Genomic DNA, 21563 nt, shown 5'->3' with positions numbered 1-21563 from the left:
AATTTTAATCTTAATCAATACCTACAATATCTAATGCTAACGACTTAATGATGACACGTTTTGAGTTGCGCTCGATCTCTGTTCTTGTACGCGGCGAGTCGTTTGTGGGCGGGCTGGCGTCAGTCGTCAGAACGGCCGAAGCGGAGGTGTCCATAGTCGTCGAAGGCATCGTCTGCACGAGCAGGTCGCCGGATCAGGTAGTCCCGGTACAGCGGCCGCGGCCTGAACTCCTCGTCGTCATCAGGCAGAGACAGCCGCCGCAGCGCAGCACCCTCGCAGTACCGCAGGAACAAAGCCAGCGTCATCGTTGCCGCTAGTGCGACGATTGTGATGAACCGCATCTTGATTGTGTTACGCACCTGTAAATTTTTTATATTACTTAGTCTTTAATTAAAGTGAAACGCTTCAGTACCTAACACCATGATATTATTTGAGCTTGTAAATCTGAAAGGGCACTTTATGGTAAAGTTTTCCGGGCACTACCATACCATAAAGTATTTTTAAGGGACTCTATTTTACTATTGACCATGACTGACCACGGTTCATGTGCTGATATTACCTACTTACTACATTAATTAAAAGTGGTCCATTAATCCAGACAATGTTAGGTAGATAGATAGAATGGCGAAGCGTTTATAAAAATTCACAGACAAAAAATGTATTTAAAAACAAAACTATGTAGAAGTAGTTAGTTAAATAAAAAAGTAAAGTTTATTGTACATTAAAAAAAAATTGTTTAAAACAAAATAATTGCATCAATTTGTCTAATTTATCTGGTACTTACCGCGACGGATGGAGGCCCGTAAATAGAATGGGCGGCTGAAACAATACTGGGCCTTTTATAGTGAATTCACCCTGTGGAAAACATCATCCCCCTTCTTTAATATTCCCCTCGCTCGTTTGTTTTGCAAGGCACCGCGAAAATTGACACATTTCAATTATCTTAAACTCTCTAGATTGATCTCATTATTGGCAAAAATTGTTTTTCCGAGGACCAAGGATTCTTTAAGATTGGCGAGTAAAGATGAAGAAAAATTCTAAGTAAGGTAATTATTTCTATTCTCGAACTTGGAATGTAACGTTAATAAAAAATGACAACTAAAGAACAAAGTACGTACCTACCTACATAATAAATTAACTTTATAATAAAATAAAAATAACTGAATACGGAAAAGCATTTTGCTGTTTATTTTTCATTCCAACATTTTAAGTTATAATTGTTAGATTTCTTAGAACCTTCAATTGGAATCATAGACAAAGACACGCATTTTCAGTCAAACATAAAAAAAACATTTGACTTTTTAAAAGGCGGGAAAAAGTTTGTTTTTCTTTGTTGTGGGGTGCATTACCTACGAATTTATATTGTTTGCAAAATAATTATAATTACTATTTATAAAAGTTTTTAAAGTTACTACCTACTCTATGTAAATAAATAAGATAGGTAAAAGCAAGTATGAAGGATTTTGATATTTTTGAACAACAGTTTATTGAACTTCTTGGAGAATTTCAGTCAATTAATGTAAGTTCAAATGTTGTTATGCTATGACTACAAAATAAAAGAAAAGGTTTTGTTTGACACGCCAAAGCTCTAACGTATCACTGAAAACAGTCTGGATAGCTAGCAAATTTCATAAAAATAATTTGTAATTCCAATCCCACTAAAACTTTACAGGGTAGTAAGTGATCTCACTCGATTATTTCTTATCTATACAAGATATTAGCAAACTGGTTACTTATCCTGAAAGTGCTTCATGAAACGAATAATATCAAAAATAGGTTGCAGAATAAACTGGATCTATCCAAAAATTCAAGGTTTCCTCTACTGTAGACTTCTGAAACTCGTCTTCGAGAAGCAGTGAGGACAGAGTCCACAAGAGCTGAAGCTGCGGAGGCCGCTCGTGAGAGCGCCGAGCGAGCGGCCTCAGAGGCCAGGAACAGCGCCACTGCCGCCGCAGCCAGCGCCACGCAGGCCGCTGCTGCTTTAGCCAAGGCACAAGATGACTTGACTGGACTTAAAATGCAGTTGGAACTCGTTGTAAGTATTAAAGAATCCCAACTATCCTTCATAAGGTGGTCTACTGATGCCCAAAATTAATTATTACTTAGTCAGAAGTTTTTTGTTCTCAGTTAGGTACTTAAGCTTACTTAACTAGATGCTCAAAAGTTTTTAGACAAAATAGTCCTTAAAAATCACCTACCTAGGCAGGGTAGCCTGCCTACTGCCTAGTACCTCAGTGGTATGTAGGATTGTAGGTACATATTTCAGATTTAGAAGAAAAAAAACACATGTTTCAACTTTTCTAAATACTTTATTTCTCGTCTGTCATTACAAAGGAGCGTCAAAGAACTCTGTTAGAAGAGCGGTGCACGGAGATCACAACTCAAGTCGGGTGTTTGGAGAGGGAGTTGCAGCAGCTGCGGCCGCTGCAGTCGGCCCACGCCGCGCTGCAGCGGCAGTACGTGGAGTTGCAGGAACGCATCTGTTCGGCCACTGAAGAAGCTCGCAAGTGAATCTTTTAAAATACATTTAAGACTTAAAATTAATATAATATTCATCATAATCATTTTGAATAATTAACACATGATATCCGCTGCTGAACACTGAACAAAGGCCTCCTCCAAAATAGCCTGTTGCAGTGAAATCCAGGTTTTTTTGTTTGCGAAACAGCAAAATTCGTTCAACTCAATACTTAGTGGCGAAAAAGCATTAGAATGTGTAGGTAGGTGGTATTCGTTAGGTTCGACTTTGTTAGGTTCAAATTCGCCAATTGACATCCGTATAAGCTCTACCTAAATACCTACTTATTTAATATACATATGTATGTATGTAGAGAGAGAGAGAGAGATGCGTACCTACACATAGAACACGTCTTAATTATCTGAAAACCGATTTGGTGAATTTAATCTCAATGTTTGACGTGAACAATGGTGAACAAAATAAAAGTTATATTCAACCCATAGTCAATTCACTAGGGAATCATCTCGTCTGGAAGCAGAGCTTCGCCGAGTAGAGCGTTGCGCAAGCGGCGGTTCCGAGATTCGCGAGCGAGCACGGCTCGCGGCCACCGCGCATGCTCGCGAACGGAAGCTCGCGGCCGCCGAGCTGCAGCACGCTACAAGGGAACTGCGCCAGGCTAATGGTAGGTGGAAATAGCAGAAAGATACGCATCCATCAAATGTAATCTATCTGCATCCTTGGCTTTAATGTGTTCAAAAGCAAGTTAAGTAGGTAATCAAAGATAATAATTTGTATTATACACGTGCTTCGTCCTCGAGATTAGTATACCTACTTAGATACCTTTACTAATCTCTTCGGTCAGACGAAACACTTAGTATAATTGTAATCGAACTTCACGTACTACGTAAGTTCGTTTAATCATCAATACTTTTCTGTTAGTTTTATGAACACTAAATAGGTACCTGCGTTATTTAGACACCAAGATTCTCAAGTCCCAAACTGTAGTTTAATTTACCATTCGTTAATGAACCAGAAACCAGAATATTTTATTTTTTAAATTAAACCTATTGCGAATATTAAACCCACTGCGCTACGAGCTATTCAGCGCGCTACTGTTCTATGCTTAGCTCCTACACTTAATTCATAAGTAAGGTAGGTATTATATTTATGCAAAATGCCTCGACGGCTGAGGTCACGTCGCGTCGCGTTTGCAGTTCGTTGCATCGCATGCCCCAAATACTTCATACAACTCCCTGTTGTTCTTTCAGCTGAAATAGCGCGACTTGGAGCTCTCGTTGCCGAGTTGCAGCTGCGTGCAACACACACAACCGAATCCAAGCCGTGTATTGACGAATCGGAGACGGTTTTGGAACTCCGAGCAGCTTTAGAGGCAGAACGAGCGGGTACTTCACGCCTGGAGATCGCACTGGCGTCCGCGTTGTCTGATAACGCAGCCCTGGCCGCTAGCATGCACGCAAGTGATAACACTCCTACTAAAACACAAAGGTCTGCAGGATCTACACCGCCGATGGGCTCGTCTGCCATTTGCCCGATTGACTCATTCCTTGCTGATTAATTGACTTTATGAACATTAAGGTTATTATTAACAATCCGTTATTATCATATTTTGCTTAGTTAAAAGTGATTTGTAACTTTCATTTAATAAAATAAATAGACAATATTCGTCGTGCAATTAAATCCAGCAACTTAATTACTTACCCAGTCGACTTTTTACAGGTGTTAATTTATTATTCATTGATATTAGAAAAAAGTAGCCTGACGTCACCCGGTCACATGATATATTAATACTTAAATATAATACTATAAGCGACATTCTACAGATTTGGCACAAAATAAAAGATGTGGGAGAACCTGTCGATGGGCCTTCCAAACTGGTTCCTGAGACAAGGCTTGCACTGTCCGAACTATTAAGATTTTAGAGGTCTCCGTGTCCTTTACGCGAAAACATTTGTTTTTGTAAACTGCAGTGCGCACATAATGCAAGGACAGATTTCCTAGTATAACTATTTAGCTGTATGTATTTAGATTTTGTATGATTTTTTTAAACGATACTAAAATTGTGCGAAGTTGAAACTAAGTAGAACCAAAGAAACTTACACTGAATTACAATTATCACACGAATACCGTTTTGTATACGAACATTCATCCACGTCTGTCTCCGCAGACCACGGGTAGATGTAGGTTGGCCAACGATAAACATCGCGGCCGTTGCACCGCAATGCTAAAACTCGTTCCCATGAATGCACCACGCTGACCCGCATCGGGCATCTTATAATGACGCCGGCCACAGTCTTCTTGCGCGTGCGACAATAAAACTGGTTCTATGAATGTACCTCAAATTATTATTAACCTATTTTCGTCCTGTAATAATGAAATAAAAGCAGTACTGCATAAAATTAGTGTGAAGATCTCACGGCGGAGCGCATAAGGATAATCATAATAAAAAGTTACAAATTGTTAGCTATTAAAATGTAAATTAATACTATTAACTTTGCCTCTTTTAATTTTTGTGATTAGAAATTAAAACAAAAAGAAAGAGTGAATAAAGATCGCCGATTGCAAAGAACTGTATCAAAAAGTACCAGGAGCGCATAAGCATGTAGAGTTAAGCAATGCAGCGATTGAGTGAACTTGATATGAATGTAGGTTGTATTTCCGCGCCGTAGAGCCACTACGCGGGACGTGGTGTGGGTGCCGCACGGTCAGTGGCGGCGGATTTTCGCAAGGCTTCGCGGCGCCCCACTAGGCTGCGCGGGCGCCGCGCCGCTCAGTACTACTGCATCTCGCGGGCTCCGTGCGCGCCCCGACTCGCCACACATTCGGACGTAACGATCTGTGATATTATAGTGTTAAGTTATAATTAAGTGCTGGAACCCAGTGAAGTGTCCGACAGGTGAGGTCACATCAAAAGTGTTATGTGCGTGTTTTTGTTCTGCTATAACGACCCGTCGCGTCTCTACCTTCGAGTCTAGACTTAAACTTGCAAGTCGCCGATGTGCATCGGTTCAGAATAGTTAAGTCTGCATACCAGAATCCGTGTGTTGGTAAAATCGTGTGAACAACTTGTCCCGACATCCATGCTATGCAAGAGAAGTGATCATTGTTCGTAGTCACGCTCTCCTCAGTGCAGCGATTGTTTTGTTGATTGAGGTAAACACCACAGCGCGCACCACGGTGCGTGTCTGGAGAAAGTTGCTACAGACAATACTTAGCTTACTTCGCACTTGTGCTTTAACAATTTTGTTCATTTAGGTACTATCTCTCTTATTATAGTGCACCGTTAATACGCATTGTTGAATTACCCTACCTGTTATGGTGATACTGATTTATGTAAAATATAAAACACATAAATATTGTCCAAAGATGGGCTATGCTACGAAATATTCTGTTGCGTACATAGGTGTTTAGTTAGCTTAGCCATATTGGACCAGAAGGCTGCTCCGCCAACGCAAGATGTTGTCACAGTGAGTCAGTCGCGAGTCGCAAGGACGGCGAGCTCAATCGGTATGACAAACATGTAAATTCAATACATATGTATCTAATGGCTCACCCACGACACCATGACATAACGCCGAATGAAAAACAACTGCTGCTGTCTTCAAAAGTTTTAAAAATTAATTATGAGCGAGTGTTTTTGCATGCAAGAAACTAAAAAACTAAACACTGTATTTTGCTTATAAGATGAACAGGACAGGTTATTATTAACTGCACATAATTTTATTCATTTAAAAACATAGATAATAACAACCAGTTTAAAAATGTTTCTCACGAGTTTTCAGTTATTATGCATATTAAGAAAAGTAATTCGTCTACCTAGGAGGTTCTGCATATTCTGATAGACAAAGCAACGATAAAAAACTGCTATTAAGATAAAAATATCTGCCATGTAACTTCTGCTTAATATGCACGTAGAGATCATAATTATGATAATTATTGTGTATGGAAAGATCTCAACGCGTTAAAATATAAATTAAATAGGTAAGTAGGTACATATAATTTTCTGCATTGAATGGATATCGGGACAACTGGTGATAATTTAAATATTTCGCAAATACATAATTAGAAGGGTAAGTACTTACCTATGTATTAATTTATTATTGGTTGTAAGTATGTATGTACCTTACGAAAGTAGCTAACTTTGAGTGGGTAGGTTCGTAAAATACGAAAATAATGTTAGGTCCTATCTTAAGCTTTATTGTTTTCAATCAGTAAATTAGTTTTTAATTTCCATTCGCTACATGCGTAGGATGCACCAAGTGTGAAGATGAACATGGATACGTTTTTGTAAGAACTAAGAAGTAGACAAAAAACGTGAGAATATTTACAAACTCGATGTAATGCGATTTGTCATCTACGTGGTAACAAATAAAAAAGATCCTGAAGCGTGCATACGATACTGTGACGAATTATATTCCACGCAAGCTAAGCTGCATTCAAAAAGCCTGTAAGGCATACTCGTATAGTATTTTTAATCCATATTATTGGTATCAGTATGCATTTACTCATATTTTTATTTCAGAATGATGACTCACACGACGCTTTATTGCACCTTTGTGGTAGCCTTGATTGCACCGGCCCTCATACAATGGTACGTTACATGAGTAATTAGGCATTATTGTTTACATCTATATTGATGTAACACAGCCGTACTGGTCATCTCATTTTTGTTTTCAATACATTTAATACCTATTTCACAATTTACACTTTAGTCTCTATGTAGATACTATTTTTGGCATAAAATACTCTAGACGTAAATAAAAACGACCTTGCACATACGATTCTCGTGCGGTTTTTAATGCATCGTTGTTGACGTGATTTTATTTGAATTTATGATGTCATTCTGAATCAAAAGTTATAACTGTTCAAGCAGTTGCAAAGAAGTTTCCTAATTGAATGTTTGTTTGTATTAGCATATCAGTGGTAGGGCCCCGAGTGCTGCGGCCCTTCAGCTCCTACAGCGTGGCCATAGCAGGAGGGTCGCGCGCCCACACGCTGTACGTGGCAGTGGAAGGCCGCAGATCCAACGGCGAGCAGTTCTCACAGGGGAGACAGGTGCAGGTCCCGCCTGCCACGTCGAGACAAGTGGACTTTGACGTAAGTATCAAAATATATGGTAAAAACTTATTAATGGCAGGAGTTCGTTTCATTTGTAGGTAGACAATTGGTATATTACTTTCTTTGCAAAAACGCAGTGTACGCGTACCTATCTAGATACAGCTGAAATCTCACACGCCACTGAAAATAATATGTTTTTTACTGAAAATCTCTAAAAAGCGGTGATGAGACAGGAAAAATCAGGCTTTATGTATGACTAACTCAATGTGAGTTATCTACAACCTGTTTTACTTCAAACAATGATTGTAGATACCGTGTTAGGCAACAAGTGCGAGTTGTGTAGTCCTAAGTTACCAATATTTAAGCTTTGATAATTAACTATTACTTTGTAAAAATCTCTGAAAACTCAATATCGATGGTAAAAAAGCTAAAAATCTGCTCTACTTAAAAGGCCAATTCCTCTGTTGTTCTGTTCAGTAACATTAATCACTAATTTAGTGATTAGATAAATAAAAGAAGACGGAAGTGTAAAATTGAATTTTATTGTTACTGTCTAAACTACAGCAATCAATACAGTTTATTAGTTCATTTTCTTTCATACAATAAGTTTAGAATTTCATTATTTACTAACAATTTTGTAATCGTAATAATTACAAGGTAACATTTACAAAAGTAATAATTCAACATGACAAACTCATCAACTCTTTGTGATGCATAGGCAGGTTATTGCAGTTTTTTTTTACAGTTACAGATATTAAAGTTTACCATGCTAAAACTAATAAACAACTTAAATTTTCATTACCCACTAATCATCATCACATCAATATAAAACAAATGCCACTCTATAACATATAGATAGGCGACCCAGGCCCCGGGGAGTATTCCCTGGTGGCGCGGTCCACCTCCGGGCCGCTGTTCTCGTCGGCCGCCCCGCTGGTGTACCAGCCCCGCAGCTTCTGCGTGTTCGTGCAGACCGACAAGAGGGTCTACCAGCCCAGAGACACCATCAACTTCGCAGTCGTCGCTTTGGACAAGTAAGTGTTGATTTCTTTTTTCAGGCTGATGTACGTTCTTATTTTTTAGCCGTAGCTCTCATAGGTGGCCCTAAGAACTATAGCGCTACGATTAACGCTTTTCTTTACTAGAAACGATTTTTTTATAAATTGCCTCGCGTCCGGGTGCAACTCTACGTATTTTACTGAGACTAGCGCATATATTTTTTTATTTACTACTTATGTTTCGTAACTTAAAAGTAGTCCATCCTCGTGAGATTGACGACCTATTGACACTTCTCGTGCGTGACTAGGTATTCCTCAACTCCAAGTTAAGTAGATACCTATACCGTGTGAAGTATTACAAGAGGATTGTAGCTAACCGCATTTGCATTACTTTTTGCGATGTTGCATTATTCAAGACGTCTTTGACTTAAGCGAAATTATGTGTTATTTGTTTTACCCATAGTCCCATACCTAGGGCTAATAAACTTTGGAGACAACTTTTTGTGCAGCGACTTATGATGATAGGTAAGGACTAAGTATGAGTATACTTAGTCCTTCTTACCTATCCTTAATAACATTCCCGACACAGCATGTGTTTCAACATCCAAAATTTTAAGTAACTAGAGAGTCGAAGTCTTTGCGCTCGAACCAATCCACTAAGACATATCTGACCAACGCCATTCAGTCGACAGCCTATCACATTATCAACATTTGCTTTTAAGACATTTACCTTTTAAGGAAACAAGTTTCAGTGACATCATCAAGTGGAAAGGCATTTTAATACTGACATTTTCCTTTAAAATTGAATACTTCCGTCGCATTAAATACTTCATGCAATGTCGAATATCAGGGTTTTTTAACAATCGCAGAAGAGATTCATTAACACGGCATGGGCCAATGGTTGTGGTTGTGCGCCGAAGACACTTTCGTTTTCTGCGCCATCACCGCATCGAGCCGCGTAAGATTACGTATGGTCGGGGTCAACAACCTAACCTGCTGCTAGCTGATCGTCTGTAGCTGATCGTGTTAGATAACTTGATGCCGTTCTCATAACTCCGCAGATTATCATGTAAGATCGCGTAGGCAGGTTTTGTGAGAAACTCGTGCATCAGATTGTTGTGCCGACTTTGCAGTACGGTAGCACTGAATGCTTTTTAACTTCTTATAAGTTTGAAAAGATTCCTATGTTTAAAACCGAAGCTATACTGCATTTTAACAATAACATTAAATGGGGTAACCATTCAATGTTTAAATGTGTATGCAGATAATCCAATGTTTCTTAAAGCGCTCAAATTCTTCAGCTTCTTTCCAATGGCTCAATAAGACATTTGGCATAAATGATGAAACTTATTTCTGTATCTGATTGGTTGAACCCTGAAATTTCCATCTTGTGTTTCATACCGGGGAATCGAACTGGTAACCGCACCTTAGGTAAGTATAATTATTTCACTCAAAATATTGCGGGCTGAGTATAATACTTAGAGGTAATCTTGGTTTGTTCACTGATGTCTTTGGAACTAACCCCTTACAGAGAGAGCCTAACGGGCATTGGACGAGTAAGGTTATGTTTGTAAGGTTTTAGGTACGCAGTTTAACCGTTTTAACCTATCATTATTTAAAACCATGGGCACATTTATGTTTGCAGACACCTATTGCCGATTTCGAACACAGTAGACGTGAGTGTGCTAGACGCGGGCGGGTCGCCGGTCTGGCAGAAGCTGGCCGTGCCGCTGGATAAAGGCATCTTCACCGACCAGTTCATGCTGGCCGATGAGCCGGCCCTCGGAGAATGGACCATACAGGTAGGGTATCCAGTATTAAGGTGCTTCAAATGAGTAACGTTTTTATATTCTGCCGAAAACATGTTGATTTTGCGGAGCTTATTTGTTAGGAGGATATTCATATTCAATATCCGGCTCGGAAGTTTTGGACCATATCACTTATTTCGGAGGAGTGATTTTTTCAAAAGTGAAGTTTTCCTACATACTGAAATTCTTCGGTTTTATAGAAAAATCTTGAAGTGCAACAAAACAGATGGCACAGTTAGATTTACTACATTTTTTTTATTAATTCGAGTACTTACATACTCTGGAAGAGATCGCTTCATAGCGATAAGACCGCCTAGTTGTACCTTGTGTGTTCCTTTTCTTTCTGTTCTTTACTTTGGTGTGCAATAAAGTGTATTTATTATTATTATTATTATTACCTATGAAAAACTTCATGCACTATCGTGCTGAAAGTGGAATCAATTAACGCAAATATCCACGATCATTACAAAACAAAATTACGTGGCTATTGATACGATCTTATTTTTTCATGGTCTCGCATCACGAATTATGATTTTAGAACTGCTTATTAACACACGTAATTTACAGTTACTTTTTAGTCACGGGCTTATTTCGATACATTCTTCTAACGTAGGTAATAAAATTTTACACAACAGGTAGAAGCCCGGGGGCAGACTTACTCGAGGCAAATCCTAGTGGCCGATTATGTGATGCCCAAATTCCAAATGGACATCCAATTGCCAAAAGAGGTTCTCTTCACCGAAGGCCGCTTCACCGTCAACGTTACAGCCAAGTAATTATGTTTCATTTATTTAATTGATTGTTTTATTTCTAAGCAAGATGTTTATACCAATTGAACAAACCTACTGTTATTAGAAAACTGTCTAACCTTATTACGTCGATCAAAGCTACACGTTCAAAACATTTAGTATCAAAAGAAATTGGAAGTGGCGATAAAGAGAATCAGATTAGGTGCCCACGCCACGCGCGTTCTTGAAACAACAATTACCTACATTATTTCATCTCTTGCCTTACACAGAAAATCTAATTAGATTTAATCTATTTTCATTTTTCTTTTGCCGTAACTCAATAGATTTTCTATAGCTACACGTAACGTGTGTAGGTATAACTAAGTAACATTTAATTAGTAAGTACTTAAATAGGTAATATCAAAAAAAGTAACGATAGTAGTAAAATAAACTAAAAAATGCAAGTGACTGAAAAAACATATCCTGCTTAATGAAAGTAACTGCTGGTATAATAAAATAATTTATTCCGCACAGGCACTTCAACGGCTTGCCAGTAAACGGAGAGTTAACAATATCAGCATACGCCGTTTTCTTCTCTCAGCTCCTACAGCCTGTATTCTCGCCTCCTTCTCGCAAAGTGTTAGCTTTCAACGGGAACGCAGAAATAGTGTACGACCTAAAAACCGACCTAGACCTCGCCGTGGATGCAGCAAGGCCGTTGGTGGTCGAGGCCGTATTGGAGGAATACGACACGCTGATCCGACAGAATGTGTCATCGCGAATATTGCTAATGAGAACCCCGTACCGGCTGAAAGTGACTGCCCCGGACTATGTGAAGCCGACGCTGCCTTACAATGTTCAGGTTGGTGATTAATCACTGAGGTCACTGAGTCACTTTTTTACAAGACTTTTATAGCACTGTCCTGTACTTAGCCATAGCCATATTACTGTATTGCATCAATAAGCACACAATTGCCTTTAGTGTTTTGCTATGAACGGCCTACGGTTGATTAATCTTGTATGCAAACGAAAGCCTAATGATTTAACTTACATTTCCCTGTTTTCAGATCGAAGTAGTAGATTCATCTGGGCAAATGTTAGACGTGAACGAAGATGTAACAGTAGAAAGGCTATGGGATGACGGAGCGCCTGTCAACGTCACTACCCTCAAATTGAAGAACGGCTTTGCCACTTACACCTTAGTGCCAGACATGGCGCATATCAACTCCACACTTAATTTAGTGGTAAGAGATATAAATCACCATTCAACAGCTAACTATTTTGACATCACATGCCCAGTTGTTAATAGAGATGCTACATAATGTCACTCACAGCTCTATGCTCTTCAAAATGGTAAAATTGTTGTTTAAAATTTCAGATTAAGTACAAAGACGTGGTAGAGCGCGTTGTAAACGTACAAAGGAACAGCGACTCCAGCGGCCAATTCCTGACGGTGGAACTCCTGACTCGTGGGACTTCGGTTGGTGACGAGATGAGAGCCAGGATCACGGCCACGGAGCCCATGGACTTGGTGCACTATGTTGTCATAGGACGCGGTGATATCATCGTCGCCAAAACATTAGAGGTATTTCTTGATTTAATAAAATTGTGTTTATTATGTTAGCCTTCATGGATCGAATGATATCTTCAAACTGTTTTTCTGAACTACAGTTGAACCCAGCTCGGCGAAGCGTGGACATCTCTGTAGAGGTGTCCCGTGCCATGACCCCCGGCTGCGTAGTACTGGCGTGGTACCCGCGCCTCGACTCCACCAACACCATGCTGGCCGCCGCGCTCTACGCGCCGCAGCAGCAGCTGTTGCACCACCACGTGAGTTAGAGTGTAAACTGCTTGTAATGTGCAGATGACATGTCAAGCTTAACACTGCATAATTATGTAGTTGCAATGGATGAATGGATGCTATTTTCCAATAGCCGGGTTCCTCGGATCTCGATTCGACCAGTCAGACACATTGTCGCTTTTTAGTGAGGTTTTTTGGTAAAGTTTTAGTAACCATTTTTTTCTTAACAACATTATACTAAAATGTTGTATCATTTTCCTAGAAAAGTCTAACGATAAGATCCGTGACTTAAGAAGATGTTGGAATAAGTGACTGATAGAGCCAACAACTTTCTTGTTGCATATTTTGAATGTGTTCCAGAGAAACATGTTAACATTTAACAAAAACTTTGTGTCTAACCTATGCATTATTTCCTCACAGGTATCTCTAAAGTCCGTGTCAGCTTCCAACTACCAGCCAAACACACTGACCGAGCTGCAAGTGACAGGAGAAGCGGGCGCCCGCGCCGTGGTCCTTGGTGCTGACGTGAACGCCGTCGCGGCGGGACTCTCGGCCGCTAATGGACTTGGAAGCGGACTTGATATGCACACGGTAAGTCTTTTGACAAAAAATATTTTCTCTAATGATTTATGACCGCGCTATAAAATGTTATTCTCCAACTTATCAGCAAGGATAGGTGGACTCGCAATTTTCTGAGATTATAGAGATTTTATAAAAGCTTTTCATTTCAGATCCAACGCGAAGTAGAGAGCTTTAGCGGTTTGAAGCATTCTGTTTTCAAGAATGAGGAGCACCTACCAGGTTTAGGTTTGGATATTGCTGGATATACGTCTCTGGATGTTTTCAAGGTAAGTGTGCTGGATCTACATGGTTTATGATAATATTCAGTGGTATGATAGCGTCTTATACCAATGGTTTCTTTTTCAGAAAGTTGGATTTGTTATCCTGACTGATGGTGTGATTGTTCAAAATGGAGTAGGAGGTAATTACTTTCTTTCGAATATGTTCATCACATTCTACGGTGACAAAATATTAATTCTCATAAAAATATCTTCTGCATTTTAGTGGATCCCAAACATGAAGAGCCAGAAACCGGCACCAGGCCTCCTCTGGCCGGGCCGTACGCGTTCAGCCGCCTGCCCCCGCCACCTTCGCCCCGATACTTCTTGACTGTCTCGCCGTTACCCACATGGGCCTTCTCCAATTTCTCTCTTGAGTAAGTACTTAATACAGTAAGTAATTAATTTCATTTTAACGTTTCGAAAAAAAGCACAATGCTAATATTATTTAAATTGTTCACAGTAACATCGGCAGAGGTTCAGCAGAACGTTGGACTCCACCACCTCATGTACCAGTAAAGTTGAAATTGGGAGCATTTGCAGTCGATTCTAAGATGGGCCTCGGTCTAGCTACGCCCCAGGATATTGCCACCTCGGTTCCATTGTCAATCAACGTGGAACTACCCAACACAATGCAAAGAGGAGAATCTGTAGCAGCTGTAGTAGTACTGAAGAGCACCCTCACTGCTGACATCACAGTCGAAGTTACAATGTATAACACGGGACAGAAATTCGAATTCGAACCACTCGACAACGATATAAACTCGAAGAAAAGTAAGTTTACCGTTACATTTGGATCATAAAATACATATAAGAACCTTAATAACTGTATGAAAACGTTACAGAAATCGAGCCATTCGGCCGTCTGCACGTAACCGTGCCGGCAGAAGGCTTCGCAAGCTCAGCGTTCCTGGTGACTGTTGTGCAGACTGGATCTGTCGAAGTCCTCATAGACGCTAAAGCACCTGGAGTCTCTGCATCATTCTCGAAGACCATTGAAGTTACTGTGAGTATTTTCTTGAGGGGCTTCAGGAATGAGTCGAACTTGTCTTTTTAGTACTTGTACGGGCGGGAGGCAGTGGTTGTAAGGCACCGCTCCCGTGCCCGGGATATGCGGTCAGGAAGGGAACTAACTCCCTAGTGAGCCTAGAGTCCCTATTCCCTAAGACACTAAGTCCCTAGAGCCCTAGCCCTGCCTAACAATAAATACTTACCTGCCGTCTACCTGCCGTCCTAACGCTGCTGCCCTGGGCGACCTGGGCACAGCTTCCTTCCTATCAAACCCTTATTATGTTTAAGTATCTATTGTTAGGCAGGGCTAGGGCTCTAGGGACTTAGTGTCTTAGGGAATAGGGACTCTAGGCTCACTAGGGAGTTAGTTCCCTTCCTGACCGCATATCCCGGGCACGGGAGCGGTGCCTTACAAACACTGCCTCCCGCCCGTACATCTTCGAGCCGGATCATTATCATCAGTAACCTTCAGGACCCTACAGTCGGTCTTATCAGTTTCTTTATTTGGCGTCGGGAAGGGGTGCCTTACAACCACTCCAAATCCCGACTGCTCAAACATTTCTTACAGCATTTAGCAGTATCAAAACATCGACCATACACTGGTCTTCCCATATCAATCGGGAATATCAATTTATTTCAGTAACATTATTATTTGTTACGTAACATCATTCATTCATAACACTTCGCAAGCAATGTAGCAAAACTGACCAACTCGTGAATTAACATTTTCACTGAGCGCGGTCTTAACATCATCATTATCAAATCATCAAATGGTAGCAATCAAGTAAGCTATCAACTTTATCATTATCAAGGTTACGTAGCAATCAAGAGTCTACATAACTTATTATCAAACAAGTAGCAATCAAGACGCTACAAAACACGCAAACAAGATCAACAAAGTGGCAATCAAGACGCTACTGATCTTAACATATCATTTTATCAAGTTGTAGTACCTAAGCAAGAGGCTACAACTAAAAATCGTGGTCCGTACGGTGCTACTCACAAACAAACATATAACATTAACATTGTGGCCCGTACGGTATCACTAAACATTATCATTTATCATTAACATTGTGGCTTGTGCATTGCCACAAAAACATCATTTTTTACATTATCATGTTTTGCTACATTGCAAGCGCATTTCTTAGCATCAGCGATTCTCGCACAGTTTCAACATTCTGCAAACGTGAGCATTTTGCAGTCAATGACATTATCAAGTAACAAACATTTTATTACGTTTCAAAGTAGGTCAACTTAATCATAGGCAGTGTAGTTAGCAATTTGGGTGGGGGAAATTATAACATCATAACATAACATCAGGCAGCGTAAATTCAACTCAACTCCGCTAGCCTTATCAAAAACATTTATCAGTTCTGTTGTCCTCAAATATCAAATTATTAATACCTTCTACACCAACACCTATCCTATCCTATCATCAAGCAACGACAACTACAATTATCAAGTAACATCGACTGCCATCAACTACCATCATCATCGATAACCAAGGGGACTGCAGCCTGGACACCAAGCAGCCAGGACACTGCACCCTGGACAACAAGCAGCCAGGAGACTGCAGCCTGGACACACAGCAGCCAGGTCATGCACCCCCACAACAGCAGCCAGGCCACACCAGTGCCAGGCCACATCAGTGCCGGCCTCCCGGAAGTGGGTCTCACCGGTAACCGAGAAGTCGCATATGCTGTTCAGTTCGACACAAGCCAAGAAGGCAAACTATCAAGAGGACGACAGCCAGAACATCAAGGAGCCTGGACAACCAAGGGGACTGCAGCCTGGACACCAAGCAGCCAGGACACTGCACCCTGGACAACAAGCAGCCAGGAGACTGCAGCCTGGACACACAGCAGCCAGGTCATGCATCCCCACAACAGCAGCCAGGCCACACCAGTGCCAGGCCACATCAGTGCCAAGCCACACCAGTGCCAGGCCACACCAACAGCCTTGGCAACACCAGTGCCAGGCCACACCAGCGTCAGGCCCGCGAGCATCCTGGCCTCACCAGAAGCCAGGCCCGCGAGCTGCCTGGTCAACCAACCAGCCAGGTGGAGACCAAGTGGACAGCCAACCAGAGGTCCACCACCTGGGCCATCAGCCGCACATGGAGTCACCGGCAGCCAATGTCTACTGTCATCGGGCAGCAGGGCAACCACGTGCAGCATCCTCCGCGTCTTCTTCTTCTGCGAGATGCCAATATGTACGAGCACGATCGTACATCCTGCTGCACCGTCAGCATCGACCGCCGGGCGACCCATGAACCCTCAACGTGCACCGTCGGCACTTTACACCGACGGCACACTAGCAAATACTTATAAATGTGTACAATCAATAACTTATGTATAAATAGCAATAGAATCATAACAATAAACAGATATCAACCGTCCGTCGTTGTGTCTCATTTCCCCCCGCTGCGGCCAAGACACCCTTAGCCGTCGCTATGATCAGTCCGGTGAGTCTGCCGGGCTGGCAGCGGGTCCCCGCCGCCTACCTGCCGTCCTAACGCTGCTGCCCTGGGCGACCTGGGAGCAGCTTCCTTCCTATCAACTCCTATTATGTCTAAGTATATATTGTTAGGCAGGGCTAGGGCTCTAGGGACTTAGTGTCTTAGGGAATAGGGACTCTAGGCTCACTAGGGAGTTAGTTCCCTTCCTGACCGCATATCCCGGGCACGGGAACGGTGCCTTACAACCACTGCCTCCCGCCCGTACAGTACTCTTCTACAATTAATCAACATTTCAATGTCCCAGGATGGTTATCAAGAAGACGTCTGGGTATGGAATCTGCTGAATGCAAGGAGTGGCGTGGCCAGAGCCAACATGACTTTAGAACCCATCGCAGGAACTCGCTTAGGTCCGGCTCGACTGATGGCAACTGGAGACTTGCTGTCATCTGCGTTGCAAGCGCTGTGGCAGTCGCCTCCCGCTGCCGGCGACCCACCGCATGCAGTGAGACCCCTTGCCGTAGCGTGTGTGTTATTGGACTACTTACAGGTTTGTTTCAATTACTTTACTGAAAGTATAGCCAATGCCAGTCCTTTTAATATAGCGGAGAAAAACATCTAGGAACTATCTAAGTAATCCGGTCAAAACCTTCAACTACCACAGAGTGACCTTGACTGAATTAATAGACAATGATGTAGCAAAAAATTTGTAAATCAATAAAGATTTTTTGTTACGTATAGACCACCAACCAAGAGAAAGAGGCATGGAACAAAGCAGCACGCGACTTGGCATCTCTCGGATTCCAACGACTCATGGCATATAGACGTTCTGATGGGTCCTTCGCACCAGAGACTGATCGAGATGCCAAAGGCGATGTTTGGTAAGATAATAAGTCACAATCTTCTTCAATAAATCACACACTATAACTAGGTATTATAAGATAGTTATCCTTTTCTAATCAATTTAAGGCTAGACTAGATTATGGTTTGAAAGATTTCAATGTCCCTCTCGTTTCAAACCAGGATGACAGCAATATCAACCCGATGGTTGTCCCGCTGCGCCCGATACGTGGAAGTGACGCCATTGGCTGTCACGGCGGCTTCAGAATGGCTCGCTCGTATGCAGAAAGACGACGGCAGTTGGGAACCACCTACACTGAAGACCGACCCTAGAGCACAGGCCCCATTGCCTTTAACAGCACACGTTTTACTGGCTCTTTCACAAGCCAAGGTGAGTTGAAAATCCATAGGAAAGGAAAATAAGTCTGTTTTTCTGCATTAAACCCATAATGGGAAAACCGGAGTATGAATCCATATTGGCTGTGAATCCATATTAGGAAATCTACGACGAGTTTGTGTATTATTTACCTAGATTTTTTCTGTTTAGGGCAAGGACATCCACTACAAAAACGCCTTGAACAAGGCCGTTGATTATTTGGCCAAAGGACTGACACCATTCCTGGATGCATATGCCCTGGCTGTCGTAGGCAACGCGTTAGCCGTTGCTAAGCACCCTGAAGCATCGGTAGCTCTACAATACATGGACAAATACGTTAACAACACTGGTATGTAGAGTAAACAAACAACAGCTTCTTTTGAAAAAATAAAATCATTTCAATCAGAATAAGACCGTTCCTAGAACACGAGATGTATAAAATGTGACTTATTTTACACATAGGTTCAACATTATTCTGGTCACGCAAGTTGTCCGGCTCCGAATGGCGCAACCCTTGGCTGAAATCAAACAGCCTAGAAGCGAGCACAGCCGCGTGGGGCCTACGAACAATGCTGGCTTCGCGTCTGGAAGACAAAGCAGAGCCTGTTGCCAGGTTCCTCCTACAAGCCTACAAACCAAACGACCCTGATCCCGATGTGGTAAGGACAAAAACTTAGCTAGAAGTACTAACTGTAACTATTTTGTTTAAGACTAGCTTTTATCCACGGCTTTGCTCAGTTAGAAAACGATTGAATAACCTAAACTAGTCATAAATAGGTAGGTACACACAATCTAAACAAACAACATTACTATTTTCAGCTAGATGCCATTGCACATTACGCTGAACTGATAAAGACCACAACAAAATTGAGAATATCGGTCAATGTAACTGGATCTCAAGAGCCGAAACTGTTCCAAATCGGAGACAACAATCCACTTATTATTCAAGATCAAGCGGTGAGTTTTCTTTTAATTTACCCCAATAATAACTCTGATATTTCATACATAAGTTTAATTACTATATCCAGTATGGATGTCACATATTAATGTATCATCTCTGGATAGATCTTCGATGCCCGATCAGCCACTGCAGTCACCGAAGGGCGAGGCATAGCCCTTGTCGGACTTTCAGCTAAAGGCAACACCAACGTCACAGGTGCTTGGCCGCGGTACACTCTGGACCCCAGGGTCGATATGGTCTCCACAAAATATCGCATGCAGCTGTCTATTTGCCTCGGGTAAAAAACTTTATTTTCTTTAACTTCTTAGCTTTACAGACGATTTAAGATTCTTTAAATCTTATTGATAATCTTTCAGGTACGTGCCACAAGGTAATGAGACGGAAAGCGGTTTGACTTTGCTCACGGTTCAGCTACCGACTGGCTATTTGGCTGACATTAACACGATCACTGAATTGACGGTGCGTATTCCCATTTTCGTCACATTAAGTACTTTGTTTAAGTAGATTAGATATACTGTTGATGACACTACTCGCAATCTGTACAGGCTGCAAGAATGGTAGTATCAGCTCGCGTCCAAGACGGTGGATCTCGCGTGCTAGCATGGGTGAGGCCTCGACGCGCAGAACAGTGCGCCACACTCGCGGCACCTCGGGCTTTGCCTGTAGCCAGACAGCGACCGGCCTGGGCCACGTTGCAGGACCTTTATGATTCTAGTGAGTATTATATTTATCTGAAACCATTTAGGGTTCCTATTTTGAGATTCACTTATCTTTCAGACACCAAGTAAGAAAGTTAGCAGCACTAGACCTTGATCGGGCTAGATAAAGTCTCGAGGATATTTTCCACCATTCTTCATCATATTGCGCCATGATGAAGAATGGTGGAAAATATCCTTTTAACTTTTACGGCATACAGTATTAGCCCCGCAAGTTATAGGCCATCTAGAGAGACCACTGCTCTACCTTTACCTTCTACCTTAGAGCCGAGACCAGTGCCAGAAGCACTCCTCAAGCAATCCTTTTGTGACGTAATGTGTAAAATTTAATAATTTGTCATTCCCACGTCCTACAGGTCACCGCGCACGCGTGTTCTACCAAGCGCCGGCGAGCAGCGCGTGCGACGTGTGCCGCGAGTGGGAGTCGTGCGCGCGCGCGTGCGGCTCGGCCGGCGCGCAGCTGGGGCCCGGGCCCGCGCCCGCCTCCCGCACCCCGCGCCCCGCCCCCGGCGCCGCCACTGACCTACAACTCTCGGTCGCAGCCCTAGCATTAGCCTTGGCGATTGTGGCACTACGATAGCCTGTAGCAGTACCCCAAACTTTTTGGTTTCAGATACATTGGGTGGTCCCTATGAGATTGTTTGGCTCCTGAGGGGAAGAGTGGGTAGATTTCTCTCATTCACCTCGTGCGTCGTCTGTTAGTGTTGTACGGTATACCTATTACATATTTGATTCAATAGGTAGGTAAAACAGTATAAGGTCACTAATTGTGGTCCCTCATTCCGTCCTAAGACCCCTAATTTTCACACCTGAAGGTGGCAATCGATTAGGCCACTTTGGTTAATGAATAGCCACCCAAAATCATGGAACTTTTTTTGGAAGGTATCAAGAATTTTGTGCCATGCCTGCCCTGCCCTGCTGCTTACCGTAATAAAATATGATGGTGGCAGCACTTTCGCGTCAGTAGTTAGAATGTACGACAAGCTCATTCAGAAAAAAAATCTTACTAGACAAGATTTGTGGTTTTGGATTTAAAATTAAAAATAATAGCAAAATGATTACACAAATAAATGTCTACAAGTTAAATATAACCGAAATTAATTGCGCTAGTCAAAATGCTCACCGCTATGGGTAGGTATTAAATGTGAAAAGATTTATAATCAAACATAAATAGAAACGACGACGAAAAACTTATGTTTAGTAGTTCCGGAAAAATAAATGATAATAATTTACTATAAGAATGAACTTCATAATAACTTAATAATATGTGATCTAACATCTATAATATAATATTTAAGTGTAAATAAATAACTTAAAGAATTAGATGATAATATTATATGTATAATTTAAATACCTAATTAAACTTGAAAATAAATAAATCATAACTTTTATTGGTGCTCCTTTATTGAAACAATAGGAATATTATTGCAATTAATGAGTAGGTAAAAATTAAAAATAATTCTGATTTCTGAAACTGGCAACACTTGATACGAATG

The 21563-nt window shown here is 41.6% G+C and overlaps 1 protein-coding gene and 1 long non-coding RNA gene across 3 annotated transcripts; both read left to right on the top strand.

The window, feature by feature from the left end:
* The first annotated feature begins 1960 nt into the window (after positions 1–1960).
* On the top strand, positions 1961–3046 carry LOC135088301 (uncharacterized). Its single transcript, XR_010261000.1, has 3 exons — positions 1961–2035; positions 2335–2507; positions 2974–3046. It is a non-coding gene; the product is annotated as an uncharacterized LOC135088301 (long non-coding RNA).
* A 2173-nt stretch (positions 3047–5219) lies between these two features.
* Positions 5220–21458, top strand: LOC135087830 (thioester-containing protein 1 allele R1-like). 2 transcript variants are annotated; one of them, XM_063982644.1, is made up of 26 exons: positions 5220–5372; positions 6999–7067; positions 7390–7573; positions 8390–8568; positions 10178–10334; positions 10976–11112; positions 11603–11930; positions 12136–12312; positions 12447–12653; positions 12740–12898; positions 13290–13460; positions 13601–13717; positions 13797–13851; positions 13935–14085; positions 14172–14482; positions 14554–14714; positions 17482–17724; positions 17916–18055; positions 18198–18405; positions 18562–18739; positions 18853–19049; positions 19210–19347; positions 19456–19628; positions 19708–19810; positions 19897–20065; positions 20424–21458. In XM_063982644.1, the coding sequence occupies exons 2-26, from the start codon at positions 7000–7002 to the stop codon at positions 20645–20647; spliced, it is 4335 nt and encodes a 1444-aa protein (XP_063838714.1). In that variant the 5' UTR covers positions 5220–5372; position 6999; the 3' UTR covers positions 20648–21458. The 2 variants fall into 2 exon arrangements, with proteins under 2 accessions (XP_063838714.1, XP_063838715.1); XM_063982645.1 differs by lacking the exon at positions 5220–5372 and adding an exon at positions 5416–5629.
* The last annotated feature ends 105 nt before the right edge of the window (positions 21459–21563 follow it).

The sequence above is a fragment of the Ostrinia nubilalis genome, chromosome 3 (assembly GCF_963855985.1).
Source record: "Ostrinia nubilalis chromosome 3, ilOstNubi1.1, whole genome shotgun sequence".
In the NCBI taxonomy this organism is placed as follows: domain Eukaryota; kingdom Metazoa; phylum Arthropoda; class Insecta; order Lepidoptera; family Crambidae; genus Ostrinia; species Ostrinia nubilalis.
The sequence above is the reverse complement of the archived record's forward strand: the minus strand, read 5'-3'. Positions and strand labels throughout refer to the sequence as shown.